This window comes from Carassius carassius, chromosome 13 (assembly GCF_963082965.1).
Source record: "Carassius carassius chromosome 13, fCarCar2.1, whole genome shotgun sequence".
Lineage (NCBI taxonomy): Eukaryota > Metazoa > Chordata > Actinopteri > Cypriniformes > Cyprinidae > Carassius > Carassius carassius.
In genome coordinates, this window is record NC_081767.1 from 5,307,606 (window position 1) to 5,334,758 (window position 27,153).

A 27,153-nucleotide genomic window follows, 5' to 3' on the forward strand; every position below is an offset into this window, starting at 1 on the left:
GTAGTATTATATATATATATGTTTTTGTCATGTTCTTTTGAAATTCTGCTGATGTTATTTTAACTTAAAAAGGATTTTTCTCAATGTTTATGTTTCAGACTACACCCCTCCCTGGCTACACTTGCATCAGAGTTGGTGACAGTTTTATGTTTTTGAAACGTTCTTGGACTGTTCTACAAATCCTTGCCAGGTTTTGACTTTTATTACACCAAAATAAGATTCTTGTTCAGAAGTTGTTTGCCATTTCTTAAAGGCTGTTTTTAGGGGAACGTACACTCCAAGCCCATGCCCATGCATTGTCATACTCATAGCACACAGCTACACCTTAAATGGCTGCTTGTTTTGTGTTTTATATGGTGAACTTAAATTAGTTTAAATATGTCTACAGACTTTAGCAGGGTTCATTTTGCACATTGTCTGTTTTGTAATGCTATGGTTAATTTTCTTTTCTCTTCATCTCATCTTTCTCTAACACATACAAAGACTGATTCTTCCATTTTAGATTGCTTTTTTTTTTTGAGAAAGCATTTGAATTATTGGTTGGGCACTTAAATAAATAGTATGCAATAAGAAATACCCCCTTGGTCTTCTCTTTTCTGTGTATTTGCTGCCACTTTTCTGTATAAATGAAATGCCAGTTTGTGAATTTGTTAAAATACAGATATTTTTAATAACGTTAATGATTGGCAAAAATGCCAGTTCTACGGTTAAAAAAAAAAAAAAAACTAGAATACAGTAATGATACTGTAAAATTACGGTACACTGCTGGAAACCCTGCTGCCAGTATATTACCGTTAATTTACAAAAAAGCCATAATTCAGAAAACGGTAATAAAACTGTAAAATTACGGTACACTGCTGGAAACCCTGCTGCCAGTATATTACTGTTAATTTACAGAAAAGCTGTAATTCAGAAAACTGTAAAATTACAGTACACTGCTGGAAACCCTGCTGCCAGTATATTACCGTTAATTTACAAAAAAGCCGTAATTCAGAAAACGGTAATAAAACTGTAAAATTACGGTACACTGCTGGAAACCCTGCTGCCAGTATATTACCGTTAATTTACAGGACAATTTTTTACAGTGTTCCAACAGGTAGTTTTATTTATGTTCCCAGAATGTTCTTTTAAAAGGTAATGTTATAAAAATGTAGTTACAACATTTTTTCCCCCATAATGTTCTTTTAAAGTTTTTTGCGGGTAGTTTTATTTGAGTTCCCAGAATGTTCTTGCAAAAGGTAGGGTAACATTCTTCAAAAAACATTCTAAAAATGTTAGTTAAAAACATTGTTAGGACATTATTTTCCCCATAATGTTCTTTTAAAGTTTTTTGCGGGTAGTTTTATTTGAGTTCCCAGAATGTTCTCTTAAAAGTTAGGGTAACATTCTCTAAAAACATTCTGAAAATGTTTAGTGATAACATTGTTAGAACATCATTCCCTAACATTCTTACAAAGTTTTTAGAGGGTAGTTTTATTTAAGTTCCCAGAACGTTCTCTCAAAAGTTAGGAAAACATTCTGAAAATGTTTATAGTGATAACACTGTTACAAAGTTTTTTGCGGGTAGTTTTATTTTGTTTCCCAGAACGTTCTCTCAAAAGTTAGGATAACATTTACTAAAAACATTCTAAAAATGTTTAGTGATAACATTGTTAGAACATCATTCCCTAACATTCTTGGAAAGTTTTTAGCGGGTAGTTTTATTTTAGTTCCCAGAACGTGCTCTCAAAAAGTTAGGATAACATTCTCTAAAAACATTCTGAAAATGTTTAGTGATAACATTGTTAGAACATCAATCCATAACATTCTTACAAAGTTTTTAGCGGGTAGTTTTATTTTTGTTTCCAGAACGTTCTCTCAAAAGTTAGGATAATATCCTCTAAAAACATTCTAAAAATGTTCAGTGATAAGATTGTGAAAACAGTATGCTGTAACATTCTTATAAAGTTTTTAGCAGGTAGTTTTATTTTTGTTCCTAGAACATTTTCCTATAAGATATGATAACATTCTCTAAAATAATTCTAAAAATGTTTAGTGACAACATTGTTAAAACAGTATGCTGTAACATTCTTACAATGTTTTAGCGAGTAGTTTTGTTTTTGTTCCCAGAACATTCTCTCAAAACATAGTTTAACATTCTTTAAAAACATTCTAAAAATGTTTAGTGATAACATTGTTAAAAAAAACACTCAAAATTCTTAAATTTTAGCTATTACATTCTTAAAACATATAATTTTATTAACCTGAAAAAAAAAAAAATCTAAATCTAACTCAGCATCACATGTTGTAGAACTCAGTAAAGTGCAGTGCATAATTAAGCGTCTGACTGTTGTTTGCTCAGAGTGCTCATCGCCTTTGCTTGTTGTGGTTCTTGCAGAAAAATAATACAGTTGTCTGTATGTTCAAATGTTCTCCTCTTCCAGTTTTCCAGCTATTCTCCCAGTTAGCAGCGCTGAGCTCTATTCACTGTGTGCATGATAGAGTTCTTCCACATGGCCTATAACAGAGGAGCATACAACAGTGTAAACAGAAAGAATACAAATAATTATTACATCTTAAGATCACAAACAATATTGAAAACTTTCTGAACTACCCAGCCTAATTAGTCTTCACAAACTATGAAAAGACTAATTTATTGAAAGTATGCATATGACACCTTATGAGTATATATACTGCTACAATAAATTTAAAACACATCTACGTAATCAATTATACATGAATACAACAACTTGACATTGGCTTGAAAAAAAGCCAATACTTTTATTTACTTTAATAAAGGCCAATATTTTTTTAATCTTATTAAAATGTATGCATCATCTTTAAAGTCAAATTATTAGTTAACAAAAAAAAAAATGCACTAGAGGGCTGTTACCAATCAAATTAAATTTACAGTACCAAATTACAACTGCAATACATTTTTAATAGGCCTATAAAAATAAAATAAAAAATAAAACAAAGATATGCAGAGGAAAAAATAATTTTTAAAATACATTAAACCATCAGTAGAAGATGGGAATTCACTGATTGGTTAGTTCATTGTATGTTACTTAAATGCATCATTTTAGAAATAAACTAAACATATTTAATTTTTACCTCAGTACACTGTAAAACCCGACAAGTTAACTTAACTCAAACCGTTTGAGTAAACAGCTTGCCTTGATTTAAACCATGTAAGTTTTAAAACTTTGCATTCAAGTAATTAAGTGATTAACTAAGTGCTGATTGAGAATTAGTGATGAACAGCTGCTGTTAACAAACAGAATCACTGAAGAAAAGAGAAACACAAGAACTACTACAACTGACTTCAGACACAGTCTTAGATGAAATCAACTGAAATAAAATACATGAAATCTCTCAAGATCTGATTAAACAACCCCACAAACAGCATCACCAGCTCCACTTATTAATAACCAGACTGACTTTATTTCTGTCAGACGTCTACAGAAGATCTTATTGAGAATGAACTAAGGTTTAGATGTTGATTTATTGTTTCATTTGAAGTAACCATGTTAGAGATCAGTGTTTGCTTTAGTTGGGCTCTTGACCCTTGACTTCTGTCTTTGTGTTTTCTCTGGCTGTTATAACCGTGTGTTTCTAAAACACATTTGTTGTAACTCAAAAGCCCAGAAGAAATGCCATCAGGTGCCAACCTGTACCTAGGTGTAAGTTGTTATACTTTATATTGATGATGATAATCATCAATTATTGAACTGTACTGAGTCTAATCTCCGATGAAATAGGTGTTGTGTAATTTGATTGATTATAGTAAATGGATGCTAAGAGCCAGTGGTTCTGTGATAATCAGATAATACAAAGACTTTCCAAACAGTTTGGACTTCTATGGTGTCAATTAGTCACACACAGACATTAATAATCAGCATATGAACCTCAACAATGGTGACCATAAAAAAAAAAAATGCTGCAGAGCATGCTGGGAGCCATGGATGAGTTTTGTACTACAATAGTACCCAGCATGCATTGCAGCATGTTTTTTTTCGTCACCATTGTAGAGGTTCATATTCTGATTATTAATGTCTGTGTTTGACCAACTACTGGCATAGGACAAAAATGTATGTGTACAAAATGTTTAGAAAGTCATTTTTATATTAACTGATTATCACAGAACCACTGGCTCTTAGTGTCATTTTTTACTATAACCACTTCTACAAATTACACTACACCTACTTCATCAAAGATTAGACTCTGTACGGCTCAATAATTGTGAATAATAATGAATAATTATCATCACCAATATAAAGTATAACAACCTACACCTAGGTACAGGTTAACACCTGATGGCATTTTTTCTGGGCTTTTGAGTTACAAAAAATGTGTTTTAGAAACACACGGTTATAACAGCCAGAAAAAAGACTAAGACAGAAGTCAAGGGTCAAGAGCCCAACTAAAGCAAACACTGATCTCTAACATGGTTACTTCAAATGAAACAATAAATCAACATCTAAACCTTAGTTCATTCTCAATAAGATCTTCTGTAGACGTCTGACAGAAATAAAGTCAGTCTGGTTATTAATAAGTGGAGCTGGTGATGCTGTTTGTGGGGTTGTTTAATCAGATCTTGAGAGATTTCATGTATTTTATTTCAGTTAATTTCATCTAAGACTGTGTCTGAAGTCAGTTGTAGTAGTTCTTGTGTTTCTCTTTTCTTCAGTGATTCTGTTTGTTAACAGCAGCTGTTCATCACTAATTCACAATTATCACTCAGTTAATCACTTAATCACTTAATTGCAATGTACATCTTCTTTCAGTGAACTCAACTGAATTAAGTTCAGAGTACTCATAACTGTTAGTTTTTTCAACTTAAATGGTTTAAGGCAATCGGTTTCCTCAAACGGTTTGAGTTAACATAACTTGTCAGGTTTGAGTGAGGCTGTCTGAAGTCAGCTGTAGTTCCTTTCTCTCTTTTCTTCAGTGATTCTGTTTGTTAACAGCAGGTGTTCATCACTAAACTCAATTATCACTCAATTAATCACTTAATTACTTAATTGCAATGTATATCTTCTTTCAGTGAACTCAACTGAATTAAGTTCAGAGTACTCATAACTGTTAGTTTTTTTCAACTTAAACGGTTTAAGGCAATCTGTTTCCTCAAATGGTTTGAGTTAACATAACTTAAGGAGATCTGTTTACTCAAACCGTTTGAGTTAAGTTTACTTGTCGGGTATTACAGTCAAGGCAATCGGTTTACTCAAACGGTTTGAGTTAAGTTAACTTGTCGGGTTTTACAGTGTATGTTTCTATGTTTCTGTGAATTTCTTTATGAGTGGCGTTACACATTTCATTTCTCCATGAAAGTCTCTTCATGAAACAGGTCATGAAACAGCCAGGCAGCACAAGCAGCTGTTTGTGCAGAATGTAAAAAAAAAAGGAAAATCAAAAGATTCATTTTAACCCACGGCCACCAATGAAATCCCAGAACTCTCTTCGCTTACAAAAAGTATTCTTGTCGCTTCATATAACTCAGATTGCACATCTGATGGCAGATGTAGTATTCTGAACACACATTTCATAACTTTTATGGACCTTGACATGGTTATTTACTTGGCAGTCTATGGGACAGTCTCAAGCCTCCAGGTTTTCATCCAAAATATCTTAAATTGTGTTCTGAAGACAACTGGAGCTTTTACGGGTTTGGAACAACATGGGGTAAGTGATTAATTACAAAAATTTCATTTTAGGGTGGAGTATCCCTTAAAATACTAATGAACAACTAGGAGTGTGCGATATGACAATTTTGGATCGTGGATGATAAAAATGTCTCCATGATCTGCTTTTGAAGAAATATCGTAGTATCATGCTACAGTGCACATTCTATCAGCTGCAGTTCTGGAGCTTCCGTCATATAGGCTGTACAATGCCACATGCATTCACAGCAGTGTTAACTCAGCAGTAAAGTTACTCATGTGCTAAGTGTGTTCTTTTAAATGTTTCATTCACGTATACACCCAAAGGGCATGGGCTAAAGCCTGTCAAATAAAACAATAAAATAAAACAAAACAAAGAGAGAGAGAGAAAAAAAAAAAATCACTCACTGCTCTTGACTGGAGAAATTGAATACAGTTGCTTTAGGAATCGGTTCATATAGTATTTTATTTTTATATTTGTTAATTTAATTTCTTGAATGGTCCTGCTAAATGCACCTATTGCACCTGAAAATAAAGCACTTTGTTTTATTTGTATGTCATGTGTAGTTGTAATTTATATCTTTGTCATTCTTTTATCCTTGTTATTAAAAAAATAACAAAAAAAAATTATCCTCGCCCTCCTTGGCCTAAATATCAGCCATTCTTTTTTTTTCTGTTACCTTGAAAGGATTTGTCTTTATATAGGGAAATTTGTTTGGATGTAATTCTCAGACAACTTGCAAAATAGTAAAACCAACATGACAAAGAATTGTGATAAAATCGTGAATCGTGATATTTCTAAAAAAAAAAAAAAAAAAAAAAAATTCCATATTGCCCACCCCTATGAACAACCAATATAGGAGGTGCTTCTCAATAAATTAGAATGTTGAGGAAAAGTTCATTTATTTTAGTAATTCAACACAAATTGTGAAACTCTTGTATTAAAATAAATTTGTTGTACAGACTGAAGTAGTTTAAGTCTGTGGTTCTTTTAATTTTGATGATTTTGGTTCACATTTAACAAAAACCCACCAATTCACGATCTCAACAAATTAGAATATGAAGACGATGAAGATGTATTATTGACAATATTGTATAACCGGGGTACCTCAACAACATCCTCAAAACATCCCTAAAATTTTGCAGGTAAAATGTTCTAGATTTGTTATTGTCACATTACAAGAATGTTTGATAAAATAATAATAATAACAACAATAATACACATCTCAGGCCTCAGTGATGTTCCTATAATGTTCTCCTAATGTGGCTGAGAGAATGTTCTTTCTTTGTTATCTTGAAACATTGTAACAATGTTTTATTGTTATACAGGTGCATCTCAAATTAGAATGTTTTGGAAAAGTTAATTTCAGTATTTCATCCCAAATTGTGAAACTCGTGTATTAAATAAATTCAATGCACACAGACTGAAGTAGTCAAAGTCTTTGGTTCTTTTAATTGTGATGATTTTGGTTCACATTTAACAAAAAGCCACCAATTCACTCTCAACAAATCAGAATATGGTGACATGTTAATCAGCTAATCAACTCAAACACCTGCAAAGGTTTCCTGAGCCTTCAAAAGGGTCTCTCAGTTTGGTTCACTAGGCTACACAATCATGGGGAAGACTGCTGATCTGACTGTTGTCCAGAAGACAGTCATTGACACCTTTCACAAGGAGTTTTAATCACAAAAATCAATTGCCAATAAGCTGGCTGTTCACAGAGTGCTGTATCCAAGCATGTTAACCGAAAGTTGAGTGGAACAAAAAACTCACCAGACCGGAACCCCAGAGAGAATCTATGGGCTATTGTCAAGAAGATGATGAGAAACAAGAGACCAAACAATGCAGATGAGCTGAAGGCCACTGTCAAAGAAACCTGGGCTTCCATACCACCTCAGCAGTGCCACAAACTGATCACCTCCATGCCACGCTGAACTGAGGCAGTAATTAAAGCAAAAGAAGCCCCTACCAAGTATTGAGTACATGTACAGTAAAATGAACATACTTTCCAGAAGGCCAACAATTGACTAGATTTTATTTTTAATTATTATTATTGGTTTTATGAAGTATTCTAATTTGCTGAGACAGTAAATTGGTGGGTTTTTTAGTAAATGTGAGCCAAAATCATCACAATTAAAAGAACCAAAGACATAGACTACTGCAGTCTGTGTGCATTGAATTTATTTAATACACGAGCTGAATTACTGAAATAAATTTACATGCACCTGTACTATTATTATGCAAGCTAATAAGCAAAAAGTTAAAAGTGAGAACTGAACTCTAAAATAAAATGTTACCAATATTAACGTTACCTAGAAAGTAGAAACTAATTAACGTTACAGTACCTTTGTTGTAAATGAAGACTTATTGCGTCATCCGTGTTCATCTTCAAGCAGGCAGTTTGGATTCTGGATGAAAACAAATCTAGCTGTTATTAAAAAGCAGCATCCAAAATTAATGCAACGGTCATATAATTCCAAGAAAGTAAGATCCAGCCCCAATACTTAAAGATATCTAACGCTATAACAAATGTGCATGTGAATCACTAAAAGTATATATATATAAAAAAAAAAAAAGATGAAGAAGAATCGTGTCATCCTAGATTGAAACTGATTTTTGTGTATGCAAATACGCAAAGGATAAAAAGAAATATGTAAACTGAAAAAGCCATAAAGAAATTTAACGTTAAAGGTAATTATTGTGGAAGGGAGAGTTCCGCTGACCTGGACACAGGTTTGTTGTTAAGGTCACGCACTGTACCCGCGAGTAAAGCATCCTCCAGCACCTCTGTACCCGATTCCGCCGCGTTTGAAGTGTGGAAAAACTCCGTCTGTACTCAATTAAGTTCCGTCAAATAAGACGATTCCGACCACGCACACTGTACATCAATATCTTCAACAACCGTTCGGCGTTCGCGCGTTTCGTCGATTTCAAATTACCTTACGTCACGAGAAAAGTATGCATGGATTGGTGGATTTAAACATGGCCCAATCAGCGCTTGTCGTCTCCTGTAACACGTTTGGCAACAGATATCAAATGCATTTTGTAATCGAGATCGAGACCCTGGAATTTAGCTGACTTACCACTCAAGGCAGCCATTTTAGTTATGTTTTAGCTTTATTAACATGTCACATTACTATAAAGTTATTTTTTTTTTCAAGAACATTTTGTCATCTCAGTCCTCAAAACGATATCCTCATAGCATTTTCCTAATGTGGCTGAAAGAAAGTTCTTCCTTATTATTGTGGAACATTATGCCAATATTTTATTGAAAACATTGTATAATCTGTTTTTTCAACAACATCCTCCAAAGTTTCCCTGGTAAAATGTTCTAAACAGTACCAAATTGGGTTCTTCGAGTTTTAAAAATAGCAGAACCATTTTTTTTGTTAAATAGAAACCTTTATAAATAAGGTTCCATAAAGAACTGTTACAGTTTATTTTCAATTAATATCAGTAGCATAAATATTTTTGTAATTATTAATATTTGCATTAATATTTTTTATTTATTAATAAATTATTTATACATAATTTATTAATAATAATAATATTATTATTTTATTATCTGTGTTTTTGTTCTATCGCTGTCACTCTGTTGCACTGCGGAAGCTTCTGCCATAAAAACAAATTCCTCATATAAACATACCTAGCATTAAAGCTCATTCTTCTTCTTCTGTTAATATTAATTGTCATTCCTCTATCTACCTGATTTTATAATATATTGTGGCTTCTATTAAGTTTAACATAAACAAATAAACAAACATACAGCATATGTTAATTATGTACTTTTTTATTGACATGGCAAAGTGTAGAAAAAATTACAGGGCTCAAACAGCTGTTATTAGCTGAAAACATCAATAAATATAAGTTGACACTGAACATGGAATTAATGAAGACAAGGTTCAAGTGAAATATCTTCTCAATGTCTTTATGTCCATCTTTATGTTTCTAATTGCTGATGATGAGCTGGTGGGATGTGACAGCTTCTGAAATACACAGTTAAGTTTAGAGTTACAAGGTGAGCAGTCATTTATGTAAAACAATTAGAAAAAGAATGGACAGTATGTGAGCCCTTTATAATGTTAAAAAAGAGAGATATAACGTCATGGGAAAAATGTAATGTTATTCATGGCTGGGTGTTTATGCATATAGTAATTAAAAATAATAATAATTGAATCATGGATCATTATTTCAACATTTATGTTAGGCCTACTAAGTGAAGAGAAAGTTAGTATCCTTGAACAGAGCTGGTCACATGCATTTTCTGTGAAACTAAAAAGAGAAAAAGACATGATTGGCATGAAACTAGTAATCATTTTTAAAAGTTAAATTTATAGAAATTTTAAGAAATGAATCATTTACCTCTTAAGAGTCTGTTGAAAGTCTGTGTTGAGCTCCAGAAAACCAGTAATGATGCGACTTTGATAATTACAGATTTGGAAAAAAAAAAGGCGGGAAAAAAGATTACGCGTGTTATTACGTGTAAAGAATCTTTAAAGAGCCATCTTTATTTAGAGTGTATGTTACTAAAACGTTCTGAGAAAATGTGGCTGAGAAAATGTTCTTACTTTGTTATCTTGAAACATTGTAATAATATTTCATTGAGAATATTACATAATCTGCTACCTCAACAACATCCACAAAACATCCTCAAAATGCTGCAGATAAAATGTTCTAGCTTTGTTATTAAGTCACATTACAAGAACGTTTTATAAAAACATTACACAATCTCAGGCCTCAATGACATCCTTAAAACATTCCCCTAATGTGGCTGAGAGAATGTTCTTCCTTTGTTATTTTAAACAATTTTGCCAATGTTTTATTGAAAACATTTTATAATCTGTTACCTCAACAACATCCTCAAAACATCCTCAAAATATTGCAGATAAAAGGTTCTAGCTTTGTTATTACATCTTATAACAAGAACGTTTTATAAAAACATTATACAATCTCAAGTCTCAGTTATGTTCCTATAACGTTCTACTAATATGGCTGAGAGAATCTTTCTTTGTTATCTAAAATCATTATGCCATTGTTTTATTTGACAACATTACATAATATGTTACCTCGACAACATCCTCAAAACATCCCTAATATTTTGCAGGTAAAATGTTCTAGCTTTGTTATTATATCACATTACAAGAATGTTTTAAAAAATCATAACACTATCCCAGGCCTCAGTGATGTTCCCATAACGTTCCCCAAATGAGGCTGAGAGAATGTTCTTATTTTGTTATCCTGAAACATTGTAACAATGTTTTATTGAGAACATTACATAATCTGTTACCTCAAAAACATTCTCAAAACATCCTCAAAATGTTGCATATAACATGTTCTAGCTTTGTTAATGCAAACCTGATTCCAAAAAAGTTGTGACTGTACAAATTGTGAGTAAAAGAGGAATGGAATCATTTACAAATCTCATAAACTTATATTTTATTCACAATTGAAAATAGATAACATATCAAATGTTGAAAGCAAGACATTAGACAGAGCTAACCATTCCAAAAAAGTTGGGACAGATAACAATAAGAGGCGGGAAATGTTAAATGTACATATAAGGAACAGCTGGAGGACCAATTTGCAACTTATTAGGTCAACAGGCTACAGGTCAACAGGCAACATGATTGGGTATAAAAAGAGCCTCTCAGAGTGGCAGTGTCTCTCAGAAGTCAAGATGGGCAGAGGATCACCAATTCCTCCAATGCTGCGGCGAAAAATAGTGGTGCAATATCAGAAAGGAGTTTCTCAGAGAAAAATTGCAAAGAGATTGAAGTTATCATCATCTACAGTGCATAATATCTTCCAAAGGTTTAGAGAATCTGGAACAATCTCTGTGCGTAAGGGTCAAGGCCGGAAAACCATACTGGATGCCCGTGATCTTCGGGCCCTTAGACGGCACTGCATCACATACAGGAATGATACTGTAATGGAAATCACAACATGGGCTCAGGCAGGGGCAGACTGGGACCAAAAAGTGGCCCTGGACTTTCTGGCCCACAGCAGCCCACCACATCCTAATGCATCCGCCCCTGTTTTGATGTCATTTATTAATTTAATATTTAAGTAAACAGTTTGGGAATTTTAACCAATAGGGCAACTGATCCTCCGTTGAAACAAACAAAAAAACTGCGTGCAGCAGCTGTTCATTTAGCGACTCCTAGTGAGTGATACATGCTCACCACGACACAAACAATCTCCTAGAACTCACACTTTGCATTCAGTTAACAGATCCATACGAATCATGCATGAAATAGAAGTTTATAAAGTCAAACTATAGCTTTATGTGCTTTACAGATGAACTTGAAGTCTTTATTCATTGGAAATGTTCAATAATAGATCATCTTTGGTTCGGTAATACAAGTTCATGATCCGATTCGTGAACAGATGATTCTTTCGAGTCAATCTTTTAAAATAATCATTTATTTTGTTGAACGAAACCTTGATCTTGATCGTTTGCACTTGTTTCTAAATCTTGCCGATTCAATCATTTTAAACAATTCACGTGCATTCGGAGCTTGCGCACACTCGAGAGCAGCATTTCAGTGCGCTTACACAGAATTAATTCATCTTTCGCGTATCGTAACTTCTGAATGAACACATACACACACAATTATCTCAAAATTATTGGCTCCATCATTTAAAAAAAATATATGTATATTTTTGTGTACCGGGTGGGCGGGCCCACACTGGCCAGCGGCCCACCGGGAAAAGTCCCGGTGCTCCAGATGGCCAGTCCGCCCCTGGGCTCAGGAATACTTCCAGAAAACATTGTCAGTGAACACAATCCACCGTGCCATTCACCGTTGCTGGCTAAAAATCTATGGGTCAAAAAGACGCCATATCTAAACATGATCAAGAAGTGCATGCATTTTCTCGGGGCCAAGGCTCATTTAAAATGGATTGTGGCAAAGTGGAAAACTGTTCTGTGGTCAGAGAAATCAAGATTTGAAGTTCTTTTTGGAAAACTGGGATGCCATGTCATCCGAACTAAAGAGGACAAGGACAAACCAAATGGAGATCAGAGCCCAGTTCAGAAGCCAGCATCTCTGATGGTATGGGGTTGCATGAGTGCATGTGGCATGGGCAGCTTACACATCTGAAAAAGGCACCATCAATGCTGAAAGGTATATCCAAGTTCTAGAACAACATATGCTCCCATCCAGACGTCGTCTCTTTCAGGGAAGACCTTGCATTTTCCAACATGACAATGCCAGACCACATACTGCATCAATTACAACATCATGGCTGCGTAGAAGAAGGATCCGGGTACTGAAATGACAAGCCTGCAGTCCAGATCTTTCACCCATAGAAAACATTTGGTGCATCATAAAGAGGAAGATGTGACAAAGAAGACCTAAGACAGCTGAGCAACTAGAAGCCTGTATTAGACAAGAATGGGACAACATTCCTATTCCTAAACTTGAGCAACTTGTCTCCTCAGTCCCCAGACGTTTGCAGACTGTTAAAAAAGAAGAGGGGATGCCACACAGTGGTAAACATGGCCTTTTCCCAACTTTTTTGAGATGTGTTGATGCCATTTAAAATCAACTTGTTTTTCCCTTAAAATGATACATTTTCTCAGTTTAAACATTTGATATGTCATCTATGTTGTATTCTGAATAAAATATTGAAATTAGAAACTTCCACATCATTGCATTCTATTTTTATTCACAGTTTGTATAGTGTCCCAATTTTTTTGGAATCAGGTTTGTACGTCACATTAAAAGAACGTTTTATAAAAACATTACACAATCTCAAGTCTCAGTGATGTTTCTATAACATTCTCCTAATGTGGCTGAGAGAATGTTCTTACTTTGTTATCTTGAAACATTGTAATAATATTTTATTGAGAACGTTACATAATCTGTAACCTCAACAACATCCACAAAACATCCTCAAAATGCTGCAGATAAAATGTTCTAGCTTTGTTATTAAGTCACATTACAAGAACGTTTTATAAAAACATTACACAATCTCAGGCCTCAATGACATCCTTAAAACATTCCCCTAATGTGGCTGAGAGAATGTTCTTCCTTTGTTATCTTGAAACCTCATGCCAGTGTTTTATTGAGAACATTATATAATCTGTTATCTCAACAACATTCTAAAAAAAAATTTTAAATCCTCAAAATATCCTCAAAATGTTGCGGATAAAATGTTCTATGTTTGTTAAAACATCACATTAGAAGAATGTTTTATTAAAACATTTTATCACCTCAAGTCTCAATGTTGTTCTTATAACGTTCCCTTAATGTGGCTGAGAGAATGTTCTTCATTTGTTATCTTGAAACATTGTGCCAGTGTGTTTCTGAGAACATTTATAATCTGTTACCTCAACAACATCATCAAAATGTTACAGATAAAATGTTCTATCTTTGTTAAACCGTCACATTAGAAGAACGTTTTAAACAAAACATTTGATTACCTTAAGCATGAATGATGTTCTTAGAACGTTCTACTAATGTGGCTGAGAGAATGTTCTTAATTTGTTATCTTGAAACTTTGTGCCAATGTGTTTTTGAGAACATTTTATAATTTGTTACCTCAACAACATCCTCAAAACATCCTCAAAATGTTACAGGAAGAATGTTCTATCTTTTTAAACCGTCACATTAGAAGAACATTTTAAACAAAACATTTCATAACCTCAAGCCTCAAAGATGTTCTTATAACGTTTCACTAATGTGGCTGAGAGAATGTTCTTCATTTGTTATCTTGAAACATTGTTAAAATGTGTTTTTGAGAACATTATTTAATCTGTTACCTCAACAACATCCTCAAAATGTTGCGGATAAAATGTTTTATCTTTGTTAAATCATCACATTTGAAGAACGTTTTAAATAAAACATTTCATCATCTCAAGTCTCAATGATGTTCTTATAACGTTCTACTAATGTGGCTGAGAGAATGTTCTTCATTTGTTGTCTTGAAACATTGTTAAAATGTGTTTTTGAGAACATTAGTTAATCTGTTACCTCAACAACATCCTCAAAATGTTGCGGATAAAATGTTCTATATTGGTTAAACCGTCACATTAGAAGAATGTTTTAAACAAAACATTTGATCACTTCAAGTCTCAATGATGTTCTTATAACATTCTACTAATGTGGCTGAGGGAATGTTCTTCATTTGTTGTCTTGAAACATTGTCCCAATATGTTTTTAAGAACATTTTATAATTTGTTACTTTAACAACATCCTCAAAACATCCTCAAAATGTTACGGATAAAATGTTCTATCTTTGTTAAACCGTCACATTTGAAGAACGTTTTATACAAAACATTTGATCACCTTAAACATGAATGATGTTCTTAGAACGTTCTGCTAATGTTGCTGAGGGAATGTTCTTCATTTTTTGTCTTGAAACATTGTGCCAATGTGTTTTTGAGAACATTTTATAATTTGTTACCTCAACGACATCCACAAAACATCCTCAAAATGTTACAGGAAGAATGTTCTATCTTTGTTAAACCGTCACATTAGAAGAACATTTTAAACAAAACATTTCATCATCTCAAGCCTCACTGTAAAACCCGACAAGTAAACTTAACTCAAACAGTTTGAGTAAACAGATATCCTTAAGTTATGTTAACTCAAACTGTTTGAGGAAACCGGTTGTCTTAAACCATTTAAGTTGAAAAAAACTAACAGTTATGAGTACTCTGAACTTAATTCAGTTGAGTTCACTGAAAGAAGATATACATTGCAATTAAGTAATTAAGTGATTAATTTAGTGATAATTGAGCTTAAGTGATGAACACCTGCTGTTAACAAACAGAATCACTGAAGAAAAGAGAGAAAGGAACTACAGCTGACTTCAGACACAGCCTCACTCAAACCTGACAAGTTATGTTAACTCAAACCGTTTGAGGAAACCGGTTGCCTTAAACCATTTAAGTTGAAAAAACTAACAGTTATGAGTACTCTGAACTTAATTCAGTTGAGTTCACTGAAAGAAGATATACATTGCAATTAAGTAATTAAGTAATTAACTAAGTGCTGATTGAGAATTAGTGATGAACAGCTGCTGTTAACAAACAGAATTACTGAAGAAAAGAGAAACACAAGAACTACTACAACTGACTTCAGACACAGCCTTAGATGAAATCAACTGAAATAAAATACATGAAATCTCTCAAGATCTGATTAAACAACCTCACAAACAGCATCACCAGCTCCACTTATTAATAACCAGACTGACTTTATTTCTGTCAGACGTCTACAGAAGATCTTATTGAGAATGAACTAAGGTTTAGATGTTGATTTATTATTTCATTTGAAGTAACCATGTTAGAGATCAGTGTTTGTTTTAGTTGAGCTCTTGACCCTTGATTTCTGTCTTTGTGTTTTCTCTGGCTGTTATAACCGTGTGTTTCTAAAACACATTTGTTGTAATTCAATAGCTCAGAAGAAATGCCATCAGGTGTTAACCTGTACCTAGGCGTAGGATGTTGTACTTTATATTGGCGATGGTAATCATCAATTATTGAACTGTACGGAGTCTAATCTCCGATGAAATAGGTGTTGTGTAATTTGATTTGTTATAGTAAAAGTGATTCTAAGAGCAAGTGGTTCTGTGATAATCAGTTAATCTGAATGACTTTTCAAATAGTGTGGTCTTCTACGGTGTCAAACAGTCACACAAAGACATCAATAATCAGAATATGAACCTCAACAATGGTGACCATAAAAAAATGCTGCAGAGCATGCTGGGAGCCATGGATGAGTTTGCATTGCAGCATGTTTTTTTATGGTCACCATTGTTGAGGTTCATATTCTAATTATTGATGTCTTTGTGTGACTGTTTGACACCGTAGAAGACCACACAGTTTGAAAAGTCATTCAGGTTAACTGATTATCACAGAACCACTGGCTCTTAGAATCACTTTTACTATAATGAATAAAATTACACAATACCTATTTCATCAGAGATTAGACTCTGTACAGTTCAATAATTGATGATTACCATCGCCAATACAAAGTACAACAACCTACACCTAGGTACAGGTTAACACTTGATGGCATTTCTTCTGGGATTTTGAGTTACAACAAATGTGTTTTAGAAACACACGGTTATAACAGCCAGAGAAAGATTTAGACGGAAATCAAGGGTCAAGAGCCCAACTAAAGCAAACACTGATCTCTAACATGGTTACTTCAAATGAAACAATAAATCAACATCTAAACCTTAGTTCATTCTCAATAAGATCTTCTGTAGACGTCTGACAGAAATAAAGTCAGTCTGGTTATTAATAAGTGGAGCTGGTGATGCTGTTTGTGGGGTTGTTTAATCAGATCTTGAGTGATTTAATGTATTTTTTTTCAGTTGATTTCATCTAAGACTGTGTCTGAAGTCAGCTGTAGTTCCTTTCTCTCTTTTCTTCAGTAATTCTGTTTGTTAACAGCAGCTGTTCATCACTAATACTCAATCAGCACTTAGTTAATCACTTAATTACTTGAATGCAACGTTTTAAAACTTACATGGTTTAAATCAAGGCAATCTGTTTACTCAAACGGTTTGAGTTAAGTTAACTTGTCCGGTTTTACAGTGCTCTATGATGTTCTTATACTGTTCTACTAATGTGGCTGAGAGAATGTTCTTCATTTGTTATCTTGAAACATCGTGCCAGTGTGTTTTTGAGAACTTTTTATAATCTGTTACCTCAGCGACATCCTCAAAATGTTTTGGATAAAATGTTCTATCTTTGTTAGACCGTCACATTAAAAGAATGTTTTAAACAAAACATTTCATCACCTCAAGCCTTAATGATGTTCTTAGAACGTTCTACTAATATGGCTGAGAGAATGTTCTTCATTTGTTTTCTTAAAACATTGTGCTAATGTGTTTTTCAGAACATTTTATAATATGTTACCTCAACAACATCCTCAAAATGTTGCAGGAAGAATGTTTTATCTTTGTTTACACTTAACGTTATAGGAACATTTTTTTAAATTATAAACATTCTTAGAACATTTTTTAAACATTACAGTAAAATGTTTTCTTTCAAACATTTAAAAATCTTTTACGGAATGTTAGCCAAAGTTCTGAGAACGTTCCCTGCTAGCTGGGGCGGCAGAAAAAAAAGGACGCGCGGGTTATTGTGACGTCACAGAAAGAATTCGATTTCGTAGAACTTATAAGGCCATGAAATCATTTTGTTGGTTTAGTAGCAGCGGTGAGTGAAACTGAGCAGTTATTTTCAGCGATTGTTATCGATTTTGACAACAATGTTTCAGCGACCTTGTCGAGTTCATCCGTTGACGGAGAGTCAGGTGTGTGATCTCAACACCCCCCCAAACCCCAGCAGCAGCACAGAGGAACAACATCCTCACGAGAGCACTGCTGATGCTGCTGAGGGAAACGACCAGGAGAGGAAGGTGATGGAGAAAGGGAAGAAGAAAAAGAAGTGGTGGAGGTTGTCTTCTTTGTTTGGAGCTGTGAAGAAACATCTGAAGCGCAGCTTGAACCCAGTTCAGGGTGAAGAAGAGCTGCAGCAAGAGCAAGAGCAGAGTGAGGGAGTGAAGAACCAGAAAGAACAGAAAGCCAGATACAGTGATGGTAAATGACATTACCATGACCAGTCATCATTCATACCTACACATCCATTACTAGGACATTCATTAATCAATCAATTGAATCATTCTAGTTTTAAATTATAGATAATAATAGCTTTTAAGTATCTTGTTTGGTCTCTAATTGGTCTAATTTGGTCTAATTTTTAAGGTTTCCTCAATGAAGAATTGATAAAATGTGTTAAATCGGAAATTTTAAATGAATAAAATCCACATCAACACATATAAATCAACTTCAAAATGGATTAAGGTCATGATCAGATCTTTCATCCAGGAAATGTAAAAATAAATAGTTTTTGTAATTTTATATGCACATAGTTTAGGGGTGACAAATAATAACATGAACATATTCAGTGTAGTCTCTACTGATGAAAATATTATCACTAAATCTGTAATTTAAGATTGTATATAAAATCAAATGGAATAATAACTATAACAAATGTTTAAAACTGCAGTTGTTTTATCTTGTAACAGACTTCATTTCCAGCCACTACCAGCTGGGTGATCTGCTGGGTGAAGGTGGATTTGGTTCTGTGTATGAGGCGAGACGTTTGGAGGATGACCTTAAAGTAAGTGAAAACTTGATGAAAACTTATCTAGCGAAGTGATTTTGCCCCGTCTCATCTTTATACTTCTGTGATGTCATGCTATTGTTTGCAAGGCCTCTCAGTGTATCTTTTTGTCCTGGTTGGACTTAAATTCAATTCAACTTTACAAAACTTGTCTGTTTAGATTTAATGGTGGCCTCTTCACAAGTTAATTGTTTGTTTTCTTGTTCAGGTGGCGGTCAAATATGTTAATAAGACCAAAAACTACAGGGAAAGTTTATACATTGTAAGTAAGATGCACTCTCTCTGTTCTCCTCTCACTAACTAGTAGGAAAACTGGACTAAGTGGACTTATTTGGAAAACAACTTCTATCTTACCAACGTCTTTTTTTTAGCCTGGATATCAGCAACTTGTTCCACTGGAGATCGCCCTCACAATCCTGGCAAATAAAGGCCCCAGAGTGCCAGAGATCATCCAGCTGCTGGACTGGAAGGACTACGATGACCATTTCGTCATGATTCTTGAATGTCCCTCTCCTTGCGAGACTTTGGAAGACTTTGTGGGGCGTCAGGGTGGAAGTCTCAACGAGAGCGTAGCACGGCGAGTCATGATGCAGGTGGCTCAGGCTGCGAACGTGTGCTGCCAGCGCCAAGTGTTCCACCGTGACATCAAACTGAACAACCTTCTCATCAACAACCAGACACTTGAAGTCAAACTAATTGACTTTGGGTGTGGGGACATTCTGAGGACAACAGTCTACATGTCATACTCTGGTATGTACTGTATCTAAAAGCTACAACTCTAGTGGCGTGAGTCACCAAAACAACAAGAAGCACCCGATATATATACAGTAGAATTACGACACTGTTACAGTCATGGATCTCGTCACTGTTGTGAACCTGTTGCGCATCTAACAAAATCTTTTTCTTCCAGGCACAGCAACATACTCCCCTCCTGAGTTTCACATAAAGGGAAAGTACCACGGCAAGCCTGCGACGGTTTGGTCACTGGGGGTTCTGTTATTTAAAATAGTGGCTGGTTATTATCCAAGTTTCTTAGATCTGCACATACTCAAACTGAACCTCTGGTCCAAAACTGGTCTGTCAAACAGTAAAAGTTCAGTTATCATTTTAAATACAAAACAGGGACAAGTGGCTTTCTGAAAGATGGCGTTAGAAAATGCATGAAGTTGCCTGAACTAAGTTTAAGGTAATATTCAGATGTCCCTCTCATCTTTCTGCACAGAATGATCACCTTAAAATAATTTTACATATTTAAAATTTTTCTTTTCAAATTTACATTTTCAAATCAAGTTTTCTTGCTTTTATTATTAGATAGGTTGTATGTTTTACCTTATAAAATGTCATTTGTAGTGTATTTTTACACATGTAATAATGGTGAGTGTGATTTCACCAAGTACAACATGTTCCTGGATCAACATCCTTGTTGATTCTGGAACAACATTCCAATCAACCAATCAGAATTGAGATATAACTTTTCAGGAAATATCTGTTTTAGGCTTAAAATCAGGGTTAGGTGCTTCTACACTCTTGTTAATCATCATTTCCAACTGATTTAAGGAATAAATTATGGGTAGGGTTAGGTTTAGGGGTAGGGATTGGGCTAAAGGTACAATTTGTAAGATATTTGCAGTAAAATATCCAAAAAACAATAGGCTAGTGTTATACATTTTGTCCAGTTGATTACTAACAATATCTCTAATGTTTTCAACTACTTGTAAATCATGAGAAAATTCCCATTTTAAACAGTGACACGGGGCAGTGCAGTCGCAGTTACTAATGTCAATGACATTGGTTACCCTTTGTTACCACCTTTACTGACGTAGAAACCACATGACAACAGTGTTGTGGACAAATGCGCAAGTAGCTTCGCAACAAACTTCAACTAGAAAGAGATGCCGATCTCGCTTGTGTTTTACTCGACAGGTGAGTTGGTTTGATTTGTATCTTTACAGAAAATGTATGCTATTATAACGATCAACAAGATTAGTATGATGGGGCATACACGCCAAACGTGGAACATCGTGTTTCTAGACCCGCGCGAGGACGCGTATGTAATCTACTTGCCCAAATCGTTGAACTCGTGTTAAATGCATGATTTATCTTTCCGTCTGATTGATGGCCGTCAGCGGTTGGGTAGAAGACAACAAATCCCATCATTCCACGTTCCTTTTTAGCGTCATCAAACCACGCGATTGTTATTGTTTTGATAGTGCGCCATCTTGTGGCAGGTCCTACAACCGTTACCTTTAAGTCTATATTTTTGGACAATAATGTTGATCCAGGATCAACAAAAGATGTGGATCCAGGAACATGTCTTGGCAAAATCACGGTGACCATTTAATAATATTGTATTTATTTCTGTTTTGTTTCAGGTCACCACATAAGACCACCTCAGAAGTTGTTGTATCTTCAGCTCTCCAATGGTTCCTGCAATAGTTGCACCAGTATCAGAGGCCCAGTCTACGACCATGTCTATCCTGTGCAGTTCAAAATGTCCCAGAAAAGTAGTTTAAACCTAGAATATATATTAATTTTAGGGCTGGGCAAGTTAATGCAATATTAACGCGTTATTATCGTATTATTGCATTAGATGATTAACGCCAACAATTATTTTATCGCCCATTAATAGTTTTTGTTATTATGAAAGTCCATTGCTCACTGGCTCTGAATACACATACAGTCAAAGCATGGGTCACAGGAGGGGTGGGATGTTGATTAGTACTGGCTTGGGATGGGTGTCATCACACGTCTCAACCAATGAGAGCATTTGTGGTGGGCCTAAGACTGCCGCAGCTCACATGAAGTGCTCAGGACTTCATAAGTTTGAAACACAAAGTTTCCGTTAACATGTAAAGGCAGCAGAGAAGCGCTCTCGCTCAGCTCAGTGGAGTGCATCGATTTGTTTTGAGTCTTTTGTGAAGCGGTAAAACACGGCCCTCTCACAATACACAGAAATCAGCTGAAATCATCCGTGAAGCAGTTTTCTGTGTAGCATATCTGCACATCATCTGAGTAGAAGTTTAATATATTGTGTATATTTATTTTTCTTATTTTTGGCACAGTTTATAAAGAGTATGCCAGACCTACAATTCACTGCTTTTTGTATGTTATATAACTTTTATATGAAAAATAAAATCTTGAATCTTGAATATATTGCTTTACAGATCTATCACATTTGCTGCTCAGAAATGTTCACGCTATCACGCTGCATGTGTTAGAAGTTTTGCGGTCCGCTCACACTACATGTGCACTGCACCCGAGCCCAACTGAACCGTGCTCTGACCCACCTCTTCCAACTGAGCCGGGGCCAGCTAAACGAACCGCGGCACAGAGCGATCACACTAGTCAAACGAACCGGGCATGATTAAGATTACCTAGTGTGATACAACCTTTTTCTCCCGCATCCCGCAGACACGAGTCTCTACTCGCCCATCAAGTGTCCCGCACTGCACTCGATAGTGCAGGTCTCCAATCTGAAGGCGTCTGTTATAATCTTATGATGGAGGCTCTGAACTCTGAGCATAACTTTATTTTCTATAACAAACTATAAAATATTTTTAAATAAAGTAAAAAAAAAAAAAAACAATAATGTAAAACCACAGACTGCAACACACTGTAAAATACCATCTGAACATGTTAAAAGCTATAGACACCAGGAGAAATAAACAACTTGATTCATATAATACACTATAGGCTATATCAGATACATAAAGACAGCACGCACATACACACACACACACACATGCACAGAGAGAGAGAGAAAGAAATCCTGATTTGGAAGAAGCCTGCAGACAAATGAAAATGTAAACTAGCCACAAGTTATTAAAGCAAAAGTCATGCCTTTATTAGTATTTTATATAAAATATATTTATTGAATTGTCATTAAACTGGACAATACATACATACTCCTGTGAAAGTAATGCATCGGATTTGTTGTGCAATACATTTTTGTATATAAAATCGATTGAAACACTGAGACACTGTGTTTATATATGCACTTTATATTAGGGTGACCAGATGTCCCCGTTCAAAACAACCTGCGAATACACTGGAAAAGCTAGACCAATTTAGCCAGCTGGCTATCATATGATTGCAACTATTGCGATTACTTGGTCGCAACATGCAAGCCGTTACTGTAGCCATGAAAAGCTTGGACAAGAGCATAGCGCTATTATCATCAGTTATCAAAAGAGACTGCATTATATACATATTTGTCACAGTGTCTGGGTTGTGTTCTCTGGGGTTCCACTAGATGTCCTCCTTTCTCACAGTGTCTGTCACCTTATCACTTCCTGTTCCCTTATTTGGTCACCTTCCTCCTTGTTGAGTAATTGATTGTTCCCCACCTGTCTCCTGTTCCCTCATTATCCTTCTGTGTATTTATACCCGGTCTGTCTGAGTCTGTGTTACGGAGTCCTTGTTTAATGTCTTATGATTATTCATGTCCGTCAAATCAGTCTTGCCCTTCCCTTGTCTTCTTGTCTTGTTTTCATGTTTGGATTATGTTTGGTTTTGACCCCTGCCTGGACTGTTTACCCCTTTGGATTACCCTGTAATAAATGACTTACCTGCAATTGGTTCCCTCTCCTGTGTTTCCTGTAACACTGTACGTGACACATATTAAAACAAAGTAATACTGTGGTGCAGTGTATAACAAGACATGTAGGTTGCGGGATTGTTTTGCACAATAGGCCTATTAAACATTCCTGAAACTCTGCGTCACAACTCTGAAGTCTCTTAAAGGAATGATATAAAAAATAATAAACTAATCAGTTACATTTCCACAATTACATTTGCAGAAAGCACATACTTTGTAGTCAATATGAGCCTGAAATGCAAAATATTAACCCTGATTAGGGATAAACAAATAAACAATATTTGAAAGGTTTTCGACAGTTGTGAAAATGTTAAATACAGTTAGAAAATAACATATTTGTTGTTTTATTTATCATATGTTATCATATTTATTTTATTTTAATGTGTTTTTGTAAAGCCATAATTTTGTTATAATACCAGCCTGTTTTGAGATGTTTGCTGTTTGCAGGGGTGTAAAATATGCTACTTGAGTAATTTTACTTGATTACTGTACTTAAAGATTATTTTGGGGGTATTTGGACTTTATTCATGTAAAATGTAAACTGATTACTTGTACTTTTACTTAATTACATATCTGAAGAAAAATACTGTACTTTTTACTCCATTCAATTTTATATTAACTTCAGAAGTACTCATTCATTTTTTTGCATTTTTATTTTATCTCATGTACATTAAATATGGTAAACAGAAATTCAAATGTGCCTTTTGATCTGCAAAATCCAATGAGGTTTGTTTTCACACATCAAGCACACACATTTCAGCTTCAGTTAAACTTTAACCAGGTACATTTCTGGCATCAAAAGTTGTCGAATCTGAGGAAGAATTTCGAGGTAGCAAAGTTGCTGTTTTTTCCCTCAAAAAATAAATAAATAAATAAAATAAAATCTCTCTCTCTCTATATGAATATTGTTCATTTTGATGTATTTTTAAGCTGTATATATTGGCTGAAATACTATCAGTGACAAAAATTTAAATACAATTCATGTTTTGGTATAGAGATGACAGCTTTTTTAAACACATTTCCAAAACGTGTTTAAATGAGCCTTGTATGTTATATTTATTATAAATCATGTGTAGTGATGTTCTTACCAGAGTGGACTTTTTACACCCCAGTATATTTGCGATGGTTATTATTTTTCAGTGTGAATTTTGGTGAATTGTATATATATATATAAATAAAAAAAACCCTGGTATATTAGGTTTGATCCTCAAACACCACTCTATCAATTATGATATTAATGTATGCAACCAACAACAATCAAATAAAAAACACAAAAACATACTGTCGTATGTAAATTAGTAGATAATGACAAGTGAGATTTCAGTGATATTTTGACCACTGAAGTAGGAACTGCCCCCGGTTTTAATTTTAGAAATCTGGTCACCTTACTCTATCTATCTAGACAGATAGGCCTAGATAATTATAAGAGTTGCATTTATATGAAATTCAAATATTTAAATTCATAAAATACATTTAATAGATAGATTTTGTTTCATGGCGGGCAACATGTTTTTCTTTACTACTTAAATTGTGAATTGTTTAACAATTTTTTAATCTGGGTCTTTTAGGTAAGCTATAGTTTACTCTTCTCATTTAATGATAGGACACTGGGATTCATTATGATCCCAGTTTAAAATATTAAAATCAGGGGTCTCATTCACGAAAATCATCTTAAGAAATATGTAAGAAAAATACGTTAAGAAATGTCCTAAGATAAATTCCAAGAAGTTCTTAAGAAATGCGATTCTTGTAAAAAAAAATTCTGATGAAGAAAATGACATGCATTATTGAATTAGTGCTGGATGTTGCTCAAGACTCGCTGAAAAACTCAATGAAAAACACTTAATAATCACAATAAACGCGCATGTTTTTGAATTAAGAGCCTGTCAGGAGATGAAGTGTGCGCGCGCTGTGCTTAATACCGCCAAAGATTATTTATTTATTTGTTGGCTAAAATTTAAAATGAACTCCCTGTCTGACTTGTTTTGTAAAAAAAAATAAAAATTCGTGGAAATGCAAAAAAATTGCATACCTTTTATCCCCTTTAGTTAGAAGGAGAACATGGCAGTTAAGAAAAAAAAATTCTTACGAATGCTTGGTGAATCAGGCCCCAGCGGCGTCAAAAAAAAGGACGCGCGGGTTATCGTGACGTCACAGAAAGAATTCGATTTCGTAGAACTTATAAGGCCATGAAATCATTTTGTTGGTTTAGTAGCAGCGGTGAGTGGAACTGAGCAGTTATTTTCAGCGATTGTTATCGATTTTGACAACAATGTTTCAGCGACCTTGTCGAGTTCATCCGTTGACGGAGAGTCAGGTGTGTGATCTCAACACCCCCCCAAACCCCAGCAGCAGCACAGAGGAACAACATCCTCACGAGAGCACTGCTGATGCTGCTGAGGGAAACGACCAGGAGAGGAAGGTGATGGAGAAAGGGAAGAAGAAAAATAAGTGGTGGAGGTTGTCTTCTTTGTTTGGAGCTGTGAAGAAACATCTGAAGGGCAGCTCGAACCCAGTTCAGGGTGAAGTAGAGCTGCAGCAAGAGCAAGAGCAGAGTGAGGGAGTGAAGAACCAGAACCAGTGTAAAGACAGATGCAGTGATGGTAAAACAATGATCAGCTCATAAGAATATGTTGCACAGTTTACTGAAGCTCTGTACGTTGCATCAAAAAGTCATCATTTATTCCTGGATATCCATTTGTAGTAAATTAATCTAGAGGATAGATAATAATAGCTTTTTTATTTAGTCTTCAATACCCTTTTCCTATCTTTTTAATGTTTCCTCAATATAGAGAAGTCAAATCAGGGGAATCTTAAATAAAAACATTCACATAAGCACAATAATAAATAAAGAAACTTGTAGACTGATCAAGGGCAAGATCCAGGATATGTTTTAAAATAATTCTATGAGATTATATATGAAATAAAATTGAATAATACAAATATTTGAACTTTTAGGTTAACTGCAGTTGTTTCATCTTTTAACAGACTACACTGTCAGACACAACCTCGTGAGTGATCAGCTGTGTGAAGGTGGATTTGATGCTGAGGCGACACATTTGAAGGATGACCCTGAAGTAAGTAAAAGATGAATGAAAACTTGCCTAGCTAGCAAATACATTTAGTCCTGTCTTATCTTCATCATTTGGTTATATAATTATATTGTTAGCAAGGCCTCTCAGTGTATCTTTTTGTCCAGGTTGGGTTTAAATTAAATCAAACTTTACAAAATGTAGCATAGATTTTATGACAGGAATGATGAGGTCTCTACACATGAGGTAAGTTGTTCATTTTCTTGATCAGGTGTCTGTGAAACATCTTAACAAGACTGATGAAGACGTGGAAGGTTTATACACTGTAAGTAGGATGCACTTCTCCTCTGTTTTAAAACAAACAAACAAACAAACAGTAATTTATTTCAGTAGAGTAGCTAAATCCTCATTTGGAAAACAACTTTCACCTTACCATTGTAAAAACTGTCTCTCTTAAAGTTTGGATCTCCACACCGTCTTCCAGAGGAGAAGGATCTCAACATCCTGGCAAATAGAGGCCCAGATAGCCACGGATGTGATCTCAGCACACCCCCAAAACCCAGCAGCAGCACAGAGGAACAACATCCTCACGAGAGCACTGCTGATGCTGCTGTGGGAAACGACCAGGAGAGGAAGGTGATGGAGAAAGTGAAGAAGAAAAAGAAGTGGTGGAGGGTGGCCTCTTTGTTTGGAGCTGTGAAGAAACATCTGAAGCGCAGCTCGAACCCAGTTCA

General features: G+C 34.8%; 1 protein-coding gene across 1 annotated transcript; it reads left to right on the plus strand.

Moving 5' to 3' along the window:
- The first annotated feature begins 17,873 nt into the window (after positions 1 to 17,873).
- On the plus strand, positions 17,874 to 22,290 carry LOC132155495 (serine/threonine-protein kinase pim-2-like). Its single transcript, XM_059564294.1, has 6 exons — positions 17,874 to 18,204; positions 18,693 to 18,787; positions 18,999 to 19,052; positions 19,162 to 19,540; positions 19,701 to 19,877; positions 22,202 to 22,290. Exons 1-6 carry the CDS (start codon positions 17,874 to 17,876, stop codon positions 22,288 to 22,290), a joined length of 1,125 nt encoding a protein of 374 aa, XP_059420277.1.
- The last annotated feature ends 4,863 nt before the right edge of the window (positions 22,291 to 27,153 follow it).